The 20826-nt window shown below is 41.2% G+C and overlaps 1 protein-coding gene across 1 annotated transcript in view; it reads right to left on the bottom strand.

Moving 5' to 3' along the window:
• LOC108714735 (protein CFAP20DC-like) overlaps positions 1-20826 on the bottom strand; it is a 208921-nt gene that overhangs the window by 80372 nt on the left and 107723 nt on the right. The window contains exons 9-12 of the mRNA XM_041590936.1: positions 18280-18416; positions 14210-14387; positions 10587-10688; positions 2000-2134 (exon numbers count right to left, since the gene is read on the bottom strand). Coding sequence (XP_041446870.1) covers positions 2000-2134; positions 10587-10688; positions 14210-14387; positions 18280-18416 — 552 coding nt within the window. The remainder of the gene's footprint in view (positions 1-1999; positions 2135-10586; positions 10689-14209; positions 14388-18279; positions 18417-20826) is intronic.

Below are 20826 nucleotides of genomic sequence, written 5' to 3'. Positions count from 1 at the left end.
TCCCTACTATACCTGCTATCCCACAGTCATACTCCCTTCCCAGAGACTATTATCCACTGTTACTATAGACACATCTCTCCCTACTATACCTGCTATCCCACAGTCATACTCCCTTCCCAGAGACTATTATCCACTGTTACTATAGACACATCTCTCCCTACTATACCTGCTATCCCACAGTCATACTCCCTTCCCAGAGACTATTATCCACTGTTACTATAGACACATCTCTCCCTACTATACCTGCTATCCCACAGTCACACTCCCTTCCCAGAGACTATTGTCCCACTGTTACTATAGGCACCATCTCTCCCTACTATACCTGCTATCCCACAGTCACACTCCCTTCCCAGAGACTATTATCCACTGTTACTATAGACACATCTCTCCCTACTATACCTGCTATCCCACAGTCATACTCCCTTCCCAGAGACTATTATCCACTGTTACTATAGACACATCTCTCCCTACTATACCTGCTATCCCACAGTCACACTCCCTTCCCAGAGACTATTATCCACTGTTACTATAGACACATCTCTCCCTACTATACCTGCTATCCCACAGTCACACTCCCTTCCCAGAGACTATTATCCACTGTTACTATAGACACATCTCTCCCTACTATACCTGCTATCCCACAGTCACACTCCCTTCCCAGAGACTATTATCCACTGTTACTATAGACACATCTCTCCCTACTATACCTGCTATCCCACAGTCACACTCCCTTCCCAGAGACTATTATCCACTGTTACTATAGACACCATCTCTCCCTACTATACCTGCTATCCCACAGTCACACTCCCTTCCCAGAGACTATTATCCACTGTTACTATAGGCACCATCTCTCCCTACTATACCTGCTATCCCACAGTCATACTCCCTTCCCAGAGACTATTATCCACTGTTACTATAGACACATCTCTCCCTACTATACCTGCTATCCCACAGTCATACTCCCTTCCCAGAGACTATTATCCACTGTTACTATAGACACATCTCTCCCTACTATACCTGCTATCCCACAGTCATACTCCCTTCCCAGAGACTATTATCCACTGTTACTATAGACACATCTCTCCCTACTATACCTGCTATCCCACAGTCACACTCCCTTCCCAGAGACTATTGTCCCACTGTTACTATAGGCACCATCTCTCCCTACTATACCTGCTATCCCACAGTCACACTCCCTTCCCAGAGACTATTATCCACTGTTACTATAGACACATCTCTCCCTACTATACCTGCTATCCCACAGTCATACTCCCTTCCCAGAGACTATTATCCACTGTTACTATAGACACATCTCTCCCTACTATACCTGCTATCCCACAGTCACACTCCCTTCCCAGAGACTATTATCCACTGTTACTATAGACACATCTCTCCCTACTATACCTGCTATCCCACAGTCACACTCCCTTCCCAGAGACTATTATCCACTGTTACTATAGACACATCTCTCCCTACTATACCTGCTATCCCACAGTCATACTCCCTTCCCAGAGACTATTATCCACTGTTACTATAGACACATCTCTCCCTACTATACCTGCTATCCCACAGTCACACTCCCTTCCCAGAGACTATTATCCACTGTTACTATAGACACCATCTCTCCCTACTATACCTGCTATCCCACAGTCACACTCCCTTCCCAGAGACTATTATCTTGGCTACATAACAAGAAATATTTCAGGCATCTTGGAAAAAACACCATAAATGTACATAAAATATGTTCAGTTTATGGTGTTATTGTACAATGAATGATTGGAGGCATCAGATCATTCCTGGTTATGTGCAAGAGAATAAAACAAAAAACTACAGTATGTTTGATTCCCTGTTGGTTTATGCTGTAAGAAACTTTGCTCAGAATGTTCTAAAATGAAATAATTAAGATGAATTTGGTTGGAGATAAGATGAAAAGAAACATTTGTTTTTTCGTCCCTGAAGTAAGAGAAAAGAAATGTCATTTACAAAAGGAAAACCTAACCTGAAAGTGCCTCACGCTCTCCAAGCTCCGGTGACTTATTTCCTTTCCTTGCCGGATTCAGATATTCACTTGCCGGAACGTGGATCTGAATAAGGAGCTTATCTTCCTTTCCGCCATGTCCCAAAGAAGAACCGTCTGAAAGAAAATATAGATCATATAAAATACATTTCCACTTATCTGCATGTTTGAAATTGCAAGAGGGTTTTTATTATTTCTCTGACATTCTCCTGCTGTTCTGCAGATAAGACACCGAGCCTCGCAAATATTCTATTATTTTAAGCCTCGGAGCTTCTGTATTTGACTCCAAAACTAGGGTCGCCGGTGAGGCTTCCATTTACCGCTTGTGTTTTCAGACCCTCGAAAAATGAGAATGAATCTCTGCTGTAGAAAGGGCGAGTATAGGAACTTACTTGGAGCAACTAATGGCAATTTGTAATCCTTTACTGAAAAGAACATTGGGCTCTTGGAGTTGGAACAGGAACGTTACCTACTCGGATGCACTTCGACCTGTCGTGGCAGGACTTGCTCATTTATAAAGCTTCAAAAAGTTTCTCTTCCCGTGAAATGCTGGGCTGGGACTGCAATCCAAGTGGTAAATGTTCATAAAAATAATTATATCATAAAACCAAGAAATGGCCATGTGTTTTGAAACCGTCTTATATTCTAAAGGTAGTAGCGCATATGCTCTATAGACTGACAATAGGGTTGCCACCCACCCGCCTGGCTGGTAAAAATGATGGTTGAACCCAATGTTATTAATAGGGAATAAAGATAAATATATAGGAAGGTCAGTGATCCCAATGTTATTAATAGGGAATAAAGATAAATATATAGGAAGGTCAGTGATCCCAATGTTATTAATAGGGAATAAAGATAAATATATAGGAAGGTCAGTGATCCCAATGTTATTAATAGGGAATAAAGATAAATATATAGAAAAGCTGGTAGTTTTTTCCAGAAAAGTTGGCAACCCTAACTGACAACCAACTGGGGCCAATATGGGGATTGTTCACCTTTAAATTAACGTTTAGGGGCAGCTTTATCAAGGGTCGAAGTGAATTTGAGGGAATTTTCGAAGTAAAAAAATTCAAAATTCAAAGTAATTTTTTGGATACTTCGACCATAGGATAGGATACTATGACTCCGAATTTACTTTGAATTCGTTTCGAAGTAAAAATAGTTCGAATTGTCGACCATTCGAGAATTGAAATACTGTCTCTTTAAAAAAAACTTTGACTTCAATACTTCGCCAAATTAAACCTGCCAAAGTGCTATGTTAGCCTATGGGGACCTTCTACAACCATTTTCTAAATCTTTACACTTTGAAGTAAAATCGTTTGATTGTACGCTAAAATCGTTCGAATCGTTCAATTCGACCGATCGTTCGATGGCCAAATTAGGTGAAAAATACTTCGACTTCAATATTCGAATTCAAAGTATTTTAATTCGATGGTCGAATTTCGAATACGGTACTAAAACTTGCCTCATAGGGGTGGTTCACTTCAAAGTTCAGTTTAGTATTTCAGTGACATATTTATTCCTCATCTTTCTATTCAGGCCTCTCCTATTCATATTCCAGTCTCTTATTCAAATCAATGCATGGTTGCTATGGGAATTTGGACCCTAGAAACCAGATGGATTAAACTGCAAACTGGAGAGCTGCTGAATAAAAAGCTAAATAACAAAAAACACAAATATTAAAAAATGAAAACCAATTGCAAATTGTCTCAGAATATCACTCTGTGCATCATACTAACAGTTAATTTAAAGGTGAACAACCCCTTTAGGTACAATTAGTAATAGAACAATTGAAAAAGTGTAATGAATAAGGTTGCCACCTTTCCTCTCGACTTACTACAGGCAGGGAAGCAGGAACTTGATGCGGCGGGAGGCGGGGTCGGGAGACAGTGGAAGGCGGAGTCGAGACATAGTGGGGACGGACCATGATGTCAGGGGTGGGGCTATGACGTGACATTTGGCGATTGCTCGTCAATCTCAGGGAATCCTGCCTGGATTTCCTAATTTGGAAAACCGAGCAGGCAGTTTTAACCCAGACATCACTGGTCTGTCTGGGTCAAAACTGAAGAGGTGGCAAACCTAGTAATGAATGTATATTAGGAAGTTACTTAGAATTATAATTTTTTCATTAGGCAAAGATTTATGTTTGGGTTTATAAGGATTCAGTTCAAGATTCTGCCGTTTTCAACAGGATTTGACCGAATCCTTCTGCACGGCCGAACCTAATCCGAATCCTAATTTGCATATGCAAATTAAGGGCGGGAGGGGGAATCACGTGACTTTTGTGACACAAAACAAGGAAGTAAAAAAATGTTCCCCTTCCCACCCCTAATTTGCATATGCAAATTAGGATTTGATTCGGTATTCGGCCGAATCTTTCGCGAAGGATTCGGGGGTTCAGCCAAATCCAAAATAGTGCATTCGGTGCATCCCTAGTTTATATCCCCTTTAGCTCATCAGAGATGATGATGATGATGGTGATCTTCACATCGTCAAGTGAAAAGATGTTTTTCCCCTTCAGGACCGAGGCACAAAGTTGAGGCTGTTTAGTTTCTGGCAGAACTTGTGAATGTTTATTTGCTTCCAGAGAACGTGCCGATGTTTAGCAATTACTATTGACGTCTGTGGGATAAGGACCTGCGAGAGAAAATGCAAGCTCCGGAGTTTGCCTGCCCTGCAATGAATCGTCTGACCCCTTACAAACAATGCCTTTGAGACGCATTATCCTGCAACTGTGAAAAGGTTACTTAGACAAATGGGAAAAGTTTTGTTTTTAATGGATTTATTTAAATTTTGTCTGTAAATGATCATTCACGGTGACAAGGAGAGATGCGCCGGGAACACTGCGGCCGCTCGAAGAGAGGCAAACAAACGGGTCGAAGGTTACAACCTGACTCCATTACATAACGGGTCGGCCTCTTGAGTACAGACACTTTTCCTTCATTAAATGATGCCCACGCCATTGACGTCACTCCTCAGATTGACACTCTCTTAGCTGCCATAAAGCATTGCTATGTGCTTGTTATTTCTTCTCAACAGCCCTGCATCGCTTTGTAGCAGGGATTATTATAAGCAGACACCTAGGGGCACATTTACTTAGCTCGCGTGAAGGATTAGAATAAAAAATACTTCGAATTTCAAAGTATTTTTTTGGCTACTTCGACCATCGAATTGGCTACTTTGACCTTTGACTACGACTTTGAACTAAAAATCGTTCGACTATTCGATAGTCGAAGTACTGTCTCTTTAAAAAAACTTCGACCACCTACTTCGCCAACTAAAACCTACCGAGGTACAATGTTATCCTATGGGGAAAGTCCCCATAGGCTTTCTAAGTATTTTTTTTATCGAAGGAACATCGTTCGATCGATGAATTAAAATCCTTCGAATCGTTTGATTTTTCCTATGATCGTTCGAACGAATGAATTGCGGTAAATCCTTGGACTTCGAAGTCGAAGCATTTTATTTCGACGGTCGAATTTCGAGGGTTAATTAACCCTCGTTATTCGACCCTAAGTAAATGTGCCCCCTAGAATCAGAGCTATTGTCTTATAAGACTAAGGATTTGTTCACCTTTAAAGGGGAAGGAAACCTAGTCGGCGCAAACCCCCCTCCCCCCCCTCCCGCGATCTTCTTCCTGCTTTGAGCAGCGTTTTGGCGCATGCGCAGTAGGATCATTTCGCCGGTACGGATCTACTGCGCATGCGCGTGACTTTTGGCGCATGCGCAGTAGATCCTTACCGGCGAAATGATCCTACTGCGCATGCGCCAAAACGCCGCTCAAAGCAGGAAGAAGATCGCGTGGAAGAAGATGTCGTCGGGGAACTCCCTGGACTGGACCTGCGCAGAAGGGTAAGTAACAAGTTAGGGGCATTTGCCCAGTGGGACGGGTAGGCCAGGGGGGAGGAGGGAGGGTGGGCAACAAACGGGAGGGGGGTGGGGGGTTTGCACTGGCTAGGTTTCCTTCCCCTTTAAATTAACTTGTAGTATGATGTAGAGCAGGGTCCCCAGTCTTTTTAACCCGTGAGCCACATTCAAAAATAAAAAGAGTTGGGGAGCAACACAGACATGCAATAATGTTCCTGGGGTGCCAAATAAGGGCTGTTATTGGCTATTGGTAGCCCCTATGTGGACTGATGGCCTACAGGAGACTCTGTTTGACAATGAACCTGGTTTTTATACAACCAAAACTTGCCTCCAATCCTGGAATTCAAAAATAAGCTCCTGCTTTGAGGCCACTGGGATCAACATCCAAGGGGTTGGGGAGCAACATGTTGCCTGTGAACTACTGGTTGGGGACCATTGATGTAGAGAGGGATATTCTGAGCCAATTTGCAATTGCTTTTCATTGTTTATTATTGGTGGTTTTTGACTTATTTAGCTTTTTATTCAGCAGCTCTCCAGTTTGTAATTGCAGCAATTCTTTTCTGGTTGCTAGGGTCCAAATTCCCCTAGCAACCATGCACTGATATAGAAAAGAGACTGGAATATGAATAGGAGAGGCCTGAATAGAACGATGAGTAATCAAAAGTAGCAATAACAATACATTTGTAGCCTTACAGAGTTTGTTTATCTTAGTTGGGATCAAAAACATGTATGGGACCTTTAATCCAGAATGCTCAGGACCTGGAGTTTTCTGGATAATGGATCTTTTCATAATTTGGATCTTCATACCTTAAGTCTACTAGAAAATCATAGAAACATTAAATAAAGCCAATAGACTGGTTTTGCTTCCAATAAGGATTAATTATATCTTAGTTGGGATCAAGTACAAACTACTGTTTTATTATTATACAGAATTTGGATTATATGGATAAAATAGAGTCTATGGGGCAAATTCACTAAGATGCGAAGTTGCGCCAGGCGCAACTTCGCCGCACGTCGCCGCACGTCGCCAGGCGTAGTTTCGCCAGCGCTTCGCAAATTCACTAAAATCTGAAGTTGCGCACAGGGGTAGCGTAAGGTTGCGGAGTTGCGCTAGCGTTGTTTTGCTATATAAAGCGAAGTTGCGCTAGCGAAGGCTAATTTGCATACGGCGTGAAATTCAAATTTCAATGGAGGAACACGTATCTGCACTACAAATGCCTAGAAAACCTTCAAATCTGCAAATAAAAATTTTATTTTGCCCTACACATGTGCCCACTGTCTAGGTAAGTTGCCATGAGTCAGGAAATGTAGGGGGGAGGAAGGGGAGCCCCAAAAAATTTTCGATCTTTTTCAGCCTATCAGCCATCATGTAGAAAACACGCCAGCGTTTTTTGGGACTTAGAAAAAATTTTGACTTTTTTTGAAACAATCCCTATCTACTCTATTGCGCTTCGCCAGGTCTGAGGTGGCGAAGGAAGTCTAGCGTAAAAGGTAGCGTTCAGTACACTGCGCAAGTTAGTGAATTTGCGTAGTTTCGTCGCTAGCGAAGATTCGCCTGGCGTAAGGTTGCGAAGTAACACTAGCGAAACTACGCCAGCGTTCGTTAGTGAATTTGCGCAGTAGCGAAAATGCCAAATGCTAGCGAATTAACGCTAGCGTTCGGCGCTTCGCACCTTAGTGAATTTGCCCCTATGGGAGATGGCCTTTCTGTTATTTGGATCGCGGATCTCATACCTGTTCTACCATATAGTATTGGCATGTCTATGGGAACTGTAACAGCTTTAGGCTAAGGCCACACTAGGCGATAGCGCCGCGATTTGACTCGCGGCGACTTTTCGCCGCGACTTTTAAGCCGCAATCGCTGGGAAAACTTTTGTGCTGGCGTCTATGGGGAATCGCGAAAAATCGCCAGCGTAAAAACACACGCGGCGATCTTTTTTCTATTGTCGCTCGAAATCGCCTAGCGAGGCAATTTCGAGCGACAGTAGAGAAAAGATCGCCGCGTGTGTTTTTACGCTGGCGATTTTTCGCGATTCCCCATAGACGCCAGCGCAAAAGTTTCCCCAGCGATTGCGGCTTAAAAGTCGCGCCGAAAAGTCGCCGCGAGTCAAATCGCGGCGCTATCGCCTAGTGTGGCCTTAGCCTTATTTGGCATTTATACATTTTTTCAGAATTTAAGAGCATCCCTCCAACAGATCTAGTCCAAGACACTGAGCGAGAGCACTTGTGTTGCACTTTGATGAACAACGTCGTTCCTTGAAACAATCCTAAGTATAGAACATCTGACGGCAAATCACTTGTAAATGTGCATCTCATTTCAGCGAAACGCATTAGTTATCTGTTTGTTGGGGTTTTTTTTTCGTCCCAGGACGTAGAGCAATTATCTCAGCCCACACATATTTCTATGTTAAGTCTCTGATAAATCATAAAGCGACATCCATAACTAACTATTCCTATCTGGAGCCCTCCATCAGAAGAATAATGGCAGGCGCTACGGCAGTAACTCATGGAGGAAGAAATAGCGTGTCAAAGAATGGAAAACAATCTCTTTTCCGCCGTGAGTATTGTGATTTAATGTTTAATACAAATGTTTCCTGTATGACGGCAAAACCCAGAGCTGTGCATCTAAATCTCACTCTGAATTTCTACTTTCATTGTGTGAGTTTGCTTCAGTATTGGCCACAGCACTTGCCCTTCCATAACTGATCTAGGGGAGCCCAAACTGCACCCCATAACCATTATTTTGTAGGCTAGCAGATAGTGACGGGTGAATTTATTCGCCAGGCGCGAATTCGCACGATTCGCTGCTGGTGAATAAATTCGTGAAACCACAGCGAAAATTCGCCCATCGCTATCTGCTAGCCTACAAAATAATGGTTCAGGGGTGCAGTTTGGGCTCCCCTAGATCAGTTATGGAAGGCCAAGTGCTGTGGCACAAAAATGGATGCCGGCGTCCAAAAAAATGGAAGCCGGCATGAAAAAACGAGACAACGGTGCAGTTTCGTGAAATTTTCGTAGTTTAGCGAATTTCGTGAATTTTTCGGAAAAGCGAAATGCCCCAAAAAACTACTAGCAGACAGAGAAGTAACTACAGAGGAATCAGACCCTGCGGCTGCAGGGGGTCCCAGGAGGTATAGGGGCCCCATGAGGCCCTAATTCATATACAGTTTCAATAAATATTGGTACAACAGGTCAACCTCTAGACATTTTGGGGGCCTGAAAAATAACTTGCTGTAGGGCCCGGTAATATCTAGTTATGTCACTGAATTTCCACTTGATAGTAGAACCGCAGTTCAGCTGCATTTTTACACCTAGTTATTCTCTTTAAGGTTCACCGGAGCAGCAAGAAGGGGATCTAACACAGTGGAGGAGGCAAGAGTGGGACTGGATCACACACACATTTTCATTTTACAAACAACAGAAATAACAGTTATAATATGATTTATATAGAGTATATAATATGTTACTGTATGTAAAAGTAAAACCATTGAAGGTTCTCCCTGCTAATAATAGGTAGGGATGCACAAAATCCAGGATTTGGTTCAGGATTCGGCCTTTTTTAGAAGGATTCAAATTTGGCCAAATCCTTCTGCCCGGACGAACCAAATCCTAATTTGCATATGCAAATTAGGGGTAGGGAGGCAAATCACGTGACTTTTTGTCACCAAACAAGGAAGTAAAATTAGGATTCAGATTTGGTTCGCTATTCAGGCAAATCTTTTGCAAAGGATTCGGAGGTTCTACCAAATCCAAAATAGTGGATTTGGTGCATCCCTAATAATAGGTGCAATCAGTGGCGTAACTAGAATGTACTGGGCCCCCCTACCAAAAAACCTACAGAGGGGCCTGGTGCACTACAATCCCCATCCTCCCGCCCACCTACTTCCCTTTTCTTCCCCGCCCATGGCCCGTCTGACTCCACCCACATCCTGCTCGGACTTGCATCCCCTTCCTCGCCAGTAAGAGAGGGGCTGGGGAGGAGGGGGTTTTCTTATTAGCTTTATAGGAAGTAAACCCCACAGTCTGGGCAGTTCTCCAGGCCTACGTGTGATTTCGGAGTCTGCTTCCCCTACATTTACCCCACTGCAGTAAAGCAAGAAAAGCGCAGTAGAGTAAGAGTGTGACAGTAGAGCAAGATGATAGCAGTCGGGTACGATTATTATAATAGTCCTAGATGGTTATAATAGGCAATGTGGTGACAGTAAAGCAAAATGATAACAGTATGGCAAAATGGAAACAGTAGGGTAAGAAGGAGACAGGAGGGAAAGATGATAATAGTTGGCCAAGATGGAGACTGTAGGGTAAAATTGTGATGATAATTAAACTTGATGGTTACAATATGGGGACATGGTGACAGTAGAGAAAGAAGATGCCAGTGTAGCAGGATGATAACAGTAGGACAAGAAGGAGATAGGAGGGAAAGATGATAATAGTTGGCCAAGATGGAGACTGTAGGGTAAAATAGTGAGGAGTAAGTAGAACATGGCAAGAGTAGATGGGGACAATAGAACACAGTGATGATAAAGGCAAGATGGAGACAGTTGGGCAAGTTGGTGACAGTAACAGTTTATCACAGCTGCCCAACATGAAGACATTCAGGAGCTATTGAAATACAATGGCCAGCACTGCCGGTCTGCGTTCAAATTTTGTACCGAAGTTCAACAAAAAATAAATATAATGGGTCCCTTATCTCTATACTCACCAAAAGGAAACCTGCTTCTCTCTCTGCCAACATCTTCTCCACTTTGCTTTCTCCTGATTCTCCAGTCAGTGACAGCTGAATCTTGTGGATTTGATTTGTATTCTGTTATAAACATAAATTCAAATGTTAAAAAAAACCAATATTATTTGGGATGAGCCTTGCTGCCTGCCAACCGTTCATCAGATTTGGGTTATGGACAAAATGGCAGCAAAGCATTGTGAGTATGACTAGAGGAGGCTGCAAGAGAAACAGCACCATGTTGGGTGATTCAGAAGAATACAATTGGAAGCTCTAGAATTCAAGTCATTCTGGATTCTGAATCAGCTATTGAAATCAAATTTCACATTTCCATGGGCAGAAACATTTAAGTATGATGGGAGTCACCTCCAAAGCTTGTGTGCTTTCATCTGCTGAATAAATTCTGTTGCTTTCCCACAATTCAAGCTGGGCATACACAGTAAGATCTGCTCATTTAGCAAGGTTACAACTGAGTGGATCTTTACCAAATCTAAAGGGGAACTATTGTGAAAGTGAAAATGTAATATTAGCTTTATTATACTGAAATCCAAAACTTTCTAAATAAATAATTACAAATTCTGTACTGTTTCTCAAATAATCAAGTTTATGTTCACTATAGGGAACCAGGATTCGGTTCGGGATTCTGCCTTTTTCATCAGGATTCGGGAATCGGCCAAATCCTTCTGCCCGGCCGAACCGAATCCTAATTTGCATATGCAAATTAGGGTGGGGAGGGAAATCGCTTGACTTTTTGTCACAAAAACAAGGAAGTAAAAAATGGTTTCCCTGTCCCACCCCTAATTTGCATATGCAAATTAGGATTTGGTTCGGTATTCGGCCGAATCTCTCGCAAAGGATTCGGGGGGATCTGCCGAATCCAAAATAGTGGATCACTAGTTCACTATACCTCTCTCAGCATCTGTTTCTCCTCATTCTGTATTCATTCAGGAGTTAGGTGTCAGATGAATGATCCAATATATCTTATAGTTTTGCCTAGAAGATGTATTAGAGCTCACTCTATTAAAATCACCAGACATCACGTCTCTCTACATGCAGGATTTGTGCAAAAGGCATTTTGTTAGATTTTGTTTCTACTGGAATCAGTTATTTGCGTGAGCTCTAATTCATCTGCTAGGATAGGAAGCCCCTATAAGATATATTGGCTCTAACTGTCAATGAATATCTGACACCCAACTGCTGCATGAAGACAGAATGAAGAGAAACAGATGCTGAGAGAGGAATAGTGAAGATAAACTTGATTATTTCAGAAAAAATTCAGAATTTTTAATTGAATGTATTTAGAAGTATTTATAGTTCCCCTTTAATAATGTCCTGTCCAATCACAAGGCATATGAGCCTATAATGGAATTGTTGAGGCCACATCAGGAGAAGGCTGAACATCCAACAGGAAAAGGCCCCATAAAGTACATGGGACAAAATTCTGAGCAGTGACTATTGATACCTTTGAAGTCCATGACATGATTTGGAGTTATCGAACCAAACAAGACCACTACTCACTACAGTTATACTGTGAATGTAAAGCCTATTCATAACAATGACATATTTTGCTTTTATTGAACATTAAATGGGTTTCTCTTGCAGATGTGTAATGGTGCACTCTACATTGGTGGCCGATTACTTGCAGAATCATGTTTGTTCAACAAGTAAAAGCCTGAGGGAACTTTAAGGTCCATTTTCCTGGTTGGCCCCTAAGCCTCCCTAAGGCCTATCTCCATTTAGACTTACAGATCTAAACTTCACAATGTGCTGCGATTCCTGCTGATATCCAGCCTTGGTTTCTAATAACTTTAATCATTTCCCTCTATTTCTCTACGCCTCGGGCATTATGCCATTGATTGCAAGCTTGTTGGGACACAGAATGTCAACCATAAAACATATCAGTTAAGCTATCCGTATTCTTTTATATGTGCTAAGCCTGAGCTTTATTGGCAAGGCAACATCATATAAGAAAAAGGAATATTTATAGGTAGAACTGTGTTGGTTCTGGTTCTTCTTTAAATGCCCTTCTGCTCCTGTGACCAGTGCAGTAAGTGACAAAACCAGACCAAATGTATGAGGTCACTCATGTGTGCCATGATTTAAAATGATTCTGTCATGATTTTTATGATGTCGTTTTTATTTCTAAATGACACTGTTTACACTGCAAATAATTCACTCTACAATATAAAATGTCATTCCTGAACCAGCAAGTGTATTTTTTAGTTGTAATATTGGTGCGTCTCAGGTCATTTTGCCTGGTCATGTGCTTTCAGAAAGAGCCAGCACTTTAGGTTGGAACTGCTTTCTGGCAGGCTGTTGTTTCTCCTACTCAATGTAACTGACTGTGTCTCAGTGGGACCTGGATTTTACTATTGAGTGCTGTTCTTAGATCTACCAGGCAGCTGTTCTCTTGTGTTAGGGAGCTGCTATCTGGTTACCTTCCCATTGTTCTGTTGTTTGGCTGCTGGGGGAGGGAGGGAGGGGGTGATATCACTCCAACTTGCAGTACAGCACTAAAGAGTGATTGAAGTTTATCAGAGCACAAATCACATGACTGGGGGCAGCTGGAAAACTGACAAAATGTCTAGCCCCATGTCAGATTTCAAAATGAAATATAAAAAAATCTGTTTGCTCGGATTTCAGTGCAGAATTCAGCTGGAGCAGCACAATTAACTGATGAGTTTTGAAAAATTTCCCCATAACCTTTAAGGACCTGGTCAGGGGTGTAACTACAGAGGAAGCAGACCCTGTGGCTGCAGGGGGGGCAGGAGGTATAGGGGGCCCATGAGGGCCTAATTCATGTACAATTTCAATAAATATTGGTCAATACAGGTCAACCTCTAGGCATTTTGGGGGCCTGAAAAATAATTTGCTGTGAGGCCCAGTAATATGTAGTTATGCCACTGGACGTGGGGGTGGGTAAACTTTTTGGAGAGCAAGGAACAATTCTTAGAAGCACTGTTATCAAAGGTCGAATTTCAAATTTATATGAAATTTTTTTTGAACAGAATATCTAAAACGCAAACGAATATTACCGACCTGAAAAATCTAATCAGATTTGACTAAACTAGAATCTTGAATGTCAGGAAGGCTAGTAACGGCTTCAAAATGGTCACTGGACCTCTCCCATTGACTTATACATGAACTCGGCAGGTTTTAGGTGACCAATAGTAGAATTCAAATTTTTAAAGGGCCAAGGTTTAATAATCTCAAAGTTTGAATTGAAATTCGAATCTAGTTTGGATTGTTCACAATTCGAATTTTAGAGTTTTCACCATACAAAAAATTCAAAAATTCCAATTCGAATTTCCAATTGGACCCTTAATAAAGCTGCCCCTTAATGTTAGTAGGGCTGCTCTATAATAAGATTATACCGTAAGTTTTACTGGCAGGCTTTAGTTCTCATTAAACCCATCTCTTGGTTTCTGGTTGAGAGAATCACCATAGTAGAATATCTGAGTTACTGCCGTCATTGACTCATGATTCTGAAAAAAAATATTTATATTTATATATATTTTTAGATTTATCAGCGACTGCCCTGGTTATCTTCCCCTTGACCCATAATGCTCCCAGTTCACATTGTCTCCTCTTTTCGAATGAATTACCATGAGGACATTTCTCCTTCTTTCTCGTCTCTTGAACATTTTCCTTGTTTCTTTGATGTGAAAAATGAGTAAATGAAGAGATCGATTCTTTCCCTTCCATAGTTTGGGCTTTTAAATCTTCAGTCCCGGTTGGCAGTTGCTGTGAGTCTCTCTCGTGTCTGCTCGTAGCCCTTGTAGTCTGGGTAGAGAGAGAGAGAGAATAATGAAAGAGCTCGGAGCAGAGAAGCTGGAAGAAATGGCCGCTGCTTATTAGAGATAACAACGTGATATGGGAACTCGTTGAAACAAACATTTCAGAAGTGGTGAGTTATTAATGTTCCGACTTGTACATTTGGCTCCAGATCTGGAGACATAAAGTCACTTGGAGCCTCATTAAATAATATGTTATTATGGTAATATAACAATGGCTAGTCCTGATTGGGCCAGTGTATGGAATACAATAAAGGGCACACGGGGGCCATTGTTTCAGTGTTTTGCCAACAGGGTGATTTGTAGATTGGCAGGCGGAGAGCAAAATCCTTGGAATTGTCCATTTATTGTTCTTAATAAGACTGTGCCAATCATAGATTTATACTAGGCCCTGGCATTTCAACTACACAGAGGCCCAGAATTTACAGATTATAAATCCAGGCCCAGGTTCAATGCTCAGAAACACATCAGTGAGTAAAATGTTTGTATTAGTCTGTTGAGGCTTAAAGGAGAACTAAACCATAACAATTAATACGGCTTCAAATGTCCTATTTTATATAGTGAACTTATTGCACGAGGCTAAAGTTTGAGCTTGTCAATAGCAGCAATGATCCAGGACTTCAAACTTGTCACAGGGGGTCACCATCTTGGAAAGTGTCTGTGACACTCACATGCTCAGTGGGCTCTGATTGGCTGTTGAGAAGCTAAGCTTAGGGCTCGTCACTAATTATCCAGCAGAAAATGAGCTTCCCTGGCTGTAATATAAGCTGATGCTACAGGTTTGCTGATTATTCAATTCTGATGCTAATTGCACTGGTTTCTGTGCGGCCATGTAGTAATTATGTGTATTAATTACTAATCAGCCTTATATTGTGACATTTCTATTCTATGTGTACTGTATATTGTGAGTGGCTCCCTAAGCTCAGTAAGTGACAGCAGCACAGAGCATGTGCAGTGAATCAGCAGAAAAGAAGATGGGGAGCTACTGGGGCATCTTTGGAGACAGATCTTTACTGCTAAAGGGCTGTGGTTGCCTTGGGCTGGTACAGAAGCACAAAACATCATGTACAACATTTCTAGCTACTTCTTTATTTAACCTTTAGTTCTCCTTTAAGGATCAAAGCATGGAGAACCTATGGTTGTGCCCTGCTTTCCTATTGCATCTTTATATAAACTATAGTAGTATTTATCTGTTATCGACTATGTATCCTGTGCTTGAATGGCTGCCCCCATGGCTACACATCAGCTTGTTTATATAAACTATAGTAGTACTTATCTGTTATCTACTGTGTATCCTGTGATTGAATGGCTGCCCCCATGGCTACACAGCAGCTTGTTAATACAAACTATAGTAGTACTTATCTGTTATCTACTGTGTATCCTGTGCTTGAATGGCTGCCCCCATGGCTACAAAGCAGCTTGTTTATATAAACTATAGTAGTACTTATCTGTTAACTACTGTGTATCCTATGCTTGAATGGCTGCCCCCATGGCTACACAACAGCTTGTTTATATAAACTATAGTAGTACTTTTCTGTTATCTACTGTGTATCCTGTGCTTGAATGGCTGCTCCCATGGCTACACAACAACTTGTTTATATAAACTATAGTAGTACTTATCTGTTATCTACTGTGTATCCTGTGCTTGAATGGCTGCCCCATGGCTACACAACAACTTGTTTATATAAACTATAGTAGTACTTATCTGTTATCTACTGTGTATCCTGTGCTTGAATGGCTGCCCCATGGCTACACAAAAACTTGTTTATATAAACTATAGTAGTACTTATCTGTTATCTACTGTGTATCCAACAAAATGCACCACCATGAACCCTAAAGCGGAATATTCCATTGACTTGTTACTGATCTTATTCCAGGTCACACGGGATTCCTATACGTATGTTACTCCCCTATACTTCGGCCAATTATAACAGTTATAAAGAATGTGTTTTGCATTCGATCCTGTGCGGTTGATAGAGGGAATGTTTGCTGAGCAATCGAGCCCATGGCACAGGCAATTAGAATCAATCAGGAGGCTCGTGGACTGGAACTGCATAGGGACATATATAATCCCCTTACAGACAATCTTCTACTATCCTGGCCTGGGGCTGTTGGAACAAATGGGTTTCAGACTTATAGATCAATTAGAATACATGAATCTGAGCAGGGATGTATCATTGTGATCACTACTAAATCTGCACCTCCACAGGGATCAGTTCAGTACCAGCCTTCAGCAGGGAACTCACAGGGAAACATTATATTGAACAAAATATCACATTTGTGTTGTTACTGTTACATTTATTATTATTCATCACTGGCAAAATCATGCATAAAGGGCAATATAGCCAACTGGAAGGACTTTTTAATCAAAACAATTTAGTCCTCTCCATCCTAAATATTCAGCAGGAACAGTCCCTAAGTTTGCTCATAGTCTGTACAGAGAGATCCCATAAAACTATGGCAGCATAGGTATTCCTCTGTACTAAACACAATTCAGCAGGAACAGTCCCCTAAGTTTGCTCATAGTCTGTACAGAGAGATCCCATAAAACTATGGCAGCATAGGTATTCCTCTGTACTAAACACAATTCAGCAGGAACAGTCCCTAAGTTTACTCATAGTCTGTACAGAGAGATCCCATAAAACTATGACAGCATAGGTATTCCCTGTACTAAACACAATTCAGCAGGAACAGTCCCTAAGTTTACTCATAGTCTGTACAGAGAGATCCCATAAAACTATTCCAACATAGGTATTCCCTGTACTAAGCACAATTCAGCAGGAACAGTCCCTAAGTTTGCTCATAGTCTGTACAGAGAGATCCCATAAAACTATGGCAGCATAGGTATTCCCTGTACTAAGCACAATTCAGCAGGAACAGCCCCCTAAGTTTGCTCATAGTCTGTACAGAGAGTTCCCATAAAACTATTCCAACATAGGTATTCCCTGTACTAAGCACAATTCAGCAGGAACAGATTCTAAGTTTGCTCATAGTCTGTACAGAGAGATCCCATAAAACTATGGCAGCATAGGTATCCCCTTGTACTAAGCACAATTCAGCAGGAACAGCCCGTTTACTCATAGTCTGTACAGAGAGTTCCCATAAAACTATTCCAACATAGGTATTCCCTGTACTAAGCACAATTCAGCAGGAACAGATTCTAAGTTTGCTCATAGTCTGTACAGAGAGATCCCATAAAACTATGGCAGCATAGGTATTCCCTGTACTAAGCACAATTCAGCAGGAACAGATTCTAAGTTTGCTCATAGTCTGTACAGAGAGATCCCATAAAACTATGGCAGCATACAGTAGGTATTCCCTGTACTAAGCACAATTCAGCAGGAACAGCCCGTTTACTCATAGTCTGTACAGAGAGTTCCCATAAAACTATTCCAACATAGGTATTCCCTGTACTAAGCACAATTCAGAAGGAACAGCCCGTTTACTCATAGTCTGTACAGAGAGTTCCCATAAAACTATTCCAACATAGGTATTCCCTGTACTAAGCACAATTCAGCAGGAACAGCCCCTAAGTTTGCTCATAGTCTGTACAGAGAGATCCCATAAAACTATGGCAGCATAGGTATTCCCTGTACTAAGCACAATTCAGCAGGAACAGCCCCTAAGTTTGCTCATAGTCTGTACAGAGAGATCCCATAAAACTATGGCAGCATAGGTATTCCTTGTACTAAGCACAATTCAGCAGGAACAGCCGTATAAGGCTGTACAGATACAAAATAGCATTTGATTCTATGTATGCTACATTAAAACTGGAAGTTATAGAGGTGAGTGGGGTCAATAAATTAAGCGTGACATAATGACCCAGCCCTATAATTAGCACTTGCTCAGATCTAATGGAACACAAATAGCACAAATCTCACCTCTGCTGATGCTCTGGAGCTCATTCTTCTGCTCGTGGCTGGAGGGGGACCCAGTACCTTGGATCCAAACGCAATGTGGGACTTGTCAGGACTTCTGCTAGTGTGGGCGCTTCTTGCTCCTCTGCTACTAATATGATCTAAAAAAGAAATGTTGTTTAATATTATTTCATGGTTCCTTCTGGAAATGAAATAATAACTGGGTGTACTAAAGGGAAACTAAAGAGCTCAGTGGTCGTTTCCATGTAGTCTGGGGTTCTGAATGGAGTTTATAGGGTCTCCCAATGTCTAACTGAGATTCCATAAAATCCTCTGGTTTCCCTCACACTCTAAATATATAGAGGCAGATTAACTGCTCCCGATGAAACCGACTCTTGTACATGAATGAGGTGCAGCTGCAGGCAACGGCCCTATTAAGGGGCTATTTAAAGGGTAGTTCACAATTAAGTAAACTTTTAGCCCATAAGCAATAAAAGAAAGTTTAACCTGGAGCAATAACTCAAAACAACCAATAAGATGTTTGCTTATGAACAGGTGACCGATAAATTCTACCTGCTGATTGGTTGCTATGGGTTACTGCTCCTGGGCATACTTAGCACCTTTTTATAACATTAGCCCCTTAGTATGTTATAGAATGGATAATTCTAAGAAATTCTAAGACAATTTGCAGTTGGTTTTAATTTTTTATTAGTTTTTGAGTCATTTAGCTTTTTATTCAGCAGCTCTACAGTTTGCAATGTCAGCCATCTGGTTGCTAGGGTCCAAATTACCCTAGTAACCATGAATTGATTTGATTAAGCTGCTAGAATATAAATAGGAGAGGCCTGAATAGAAAGATGAGGAATAAAAAGTAGCAATTACAATACATTTGTAGCCTTACAGAGCATTTGTTTTTAGATGGGGTCAGTGACCCCCCCATTTGAAAGCTGGAAAGAGTCAGAAGAAAAATTCAAATCATTGAAAAAAGTAAAAAAAAAAAAAATTATTTAAAAGTTTCTTAGAATCGGCCATTTTGCAACATTCTAAAAGTTGGTTCACCTTTAAGGTAACTTTTATTACGTTATAGACAGGGGCGCTTCGCCAATGAGGTGACCTGAGACTGTCACCTCATATCACAGCGCCCCACTAGGTACCAGTGGCAGCAAAAATGCCGCTCCTGGTACTTTAAGAGCCGAATTTCTGGTTTTTAAACTGGAAATTCGGCTCTTCTAGTGCAGAGAGCGCATTTAGGCTCTCTGCACTAGTGCACTGGCCCTCTCTGCTGCCCTGGTGGACCCCCAACTGCTGCTGCCTCGGGTGGCGAAGGGGCCAGGATCGCCCCTGGTTAATTCTTAAAGGGGTGGTTTACCTTCATGGTAACTTTTAGGGGATTATTTACTAAAATCTGAATTTATCTCACATTTTACTAAAAATACCACCACCAAACTCCCATGCTCGATTTTAGCTTATTTAATAAAAAAAAAAAAACTTGATTTAATCAGATCATGGAAAAACTCAATAAAAACTCAATAAAATAGCAAAAACTCAAATTGCTCTAATTTTTCAGGCTTAATTCCCTGAATCACTCACGTTGTTGCCCGAAACCCCGCTAAAAGTCAGATTTTCATGGAAGCAGACCAAAGAAAACTTAAAATTGAGATAGGTGCCTCTCCCATTGACTAATACATGACCTTGACAGGTCAGATTGTGGATTATCAGATTCTGGCTTTTTGCAGCATCGGGTGATAATAAATCTCCAAAAAAGTCTTTTTCCCTTTAAAAAGTTTAGTAGTAAAAATTTTTTTTTGAGATTTTAACATTCAGATTTTAATAAATAACCCCCTTATTGTGTTACAGAATGTTCAGTTCCTAGCCCTCTTTGCAGTTGCTCTTCATTATTTTTTTCTTCTTCTAGTTTTTTAAATATTTGCCTGCCTCTCCTGCCTCTTTCCAGCTTTCAAATGGGGGTCACCGACCCCAGCTGAAAAAAAAACTATCGCTCAGTGATACTACAATTTTATGGTTATTCTTATTTTTAGGCTTTCTCCTATTGATATTCCAGTCTCTTATTCCAATTAATGCAGGGTTGCTACTGTAATCTGAACCCTATCAACCAGATGGCTGAAATTGCAAACTAGAGAGCTGCTGAATAAAAAGCTAAATAACTCAAAAACCACAAATAATAAAAAATGAAAACCAATTGCAAATTGTCTCAGAATATCACTCTCTACATCATACTAACAGTTAATTTAAAGGGGAAACATCCCTTTAATTAAAGGGATCCTGTCATCGGAAAACATGTTTTTTTCAAAACGCATCAGTTAATAGTGCTACTCCAGCAGAATTCTGCACTGAAATCCATTTCTCAAAAGAGAAAACAGATTTTTTTATATTCAATTTTGAAATCTGACATGGGGCTAGACATATTGTCAATTTCCCAGCTGCCCCTGGTCATGTGACTTGTGCCTGCACTTTAGGAGAGAAATGCTTTCTGGCAGGCTGCTGTTTTTCCTTCTCAATGTAACTGAATGTGTCTCAGCGGGACATGGGTTTTTACTATTGAGATTTGTT

Source organism: Xenopus laevis, chromosome 4L (genome assembly GCF_017654675.1).
Source record: "Xenopus laevis strain J_2021 chromosome 4L, Xenopus_laevis_v10.1, whole genome shotgun sequence".
Taxonomy (NCBI): domain Eukaryota; kingdom Metazoa; phylum Chordata; class Amphibia; order Anura; family Pipidae; genus Xenopus; species Xenopus laevis.
The sequence above is the reverse complement of the archived record's forward strand: the minus strand, read 5'-3'. Positions and strand labels throughout refer to the sequence as shown.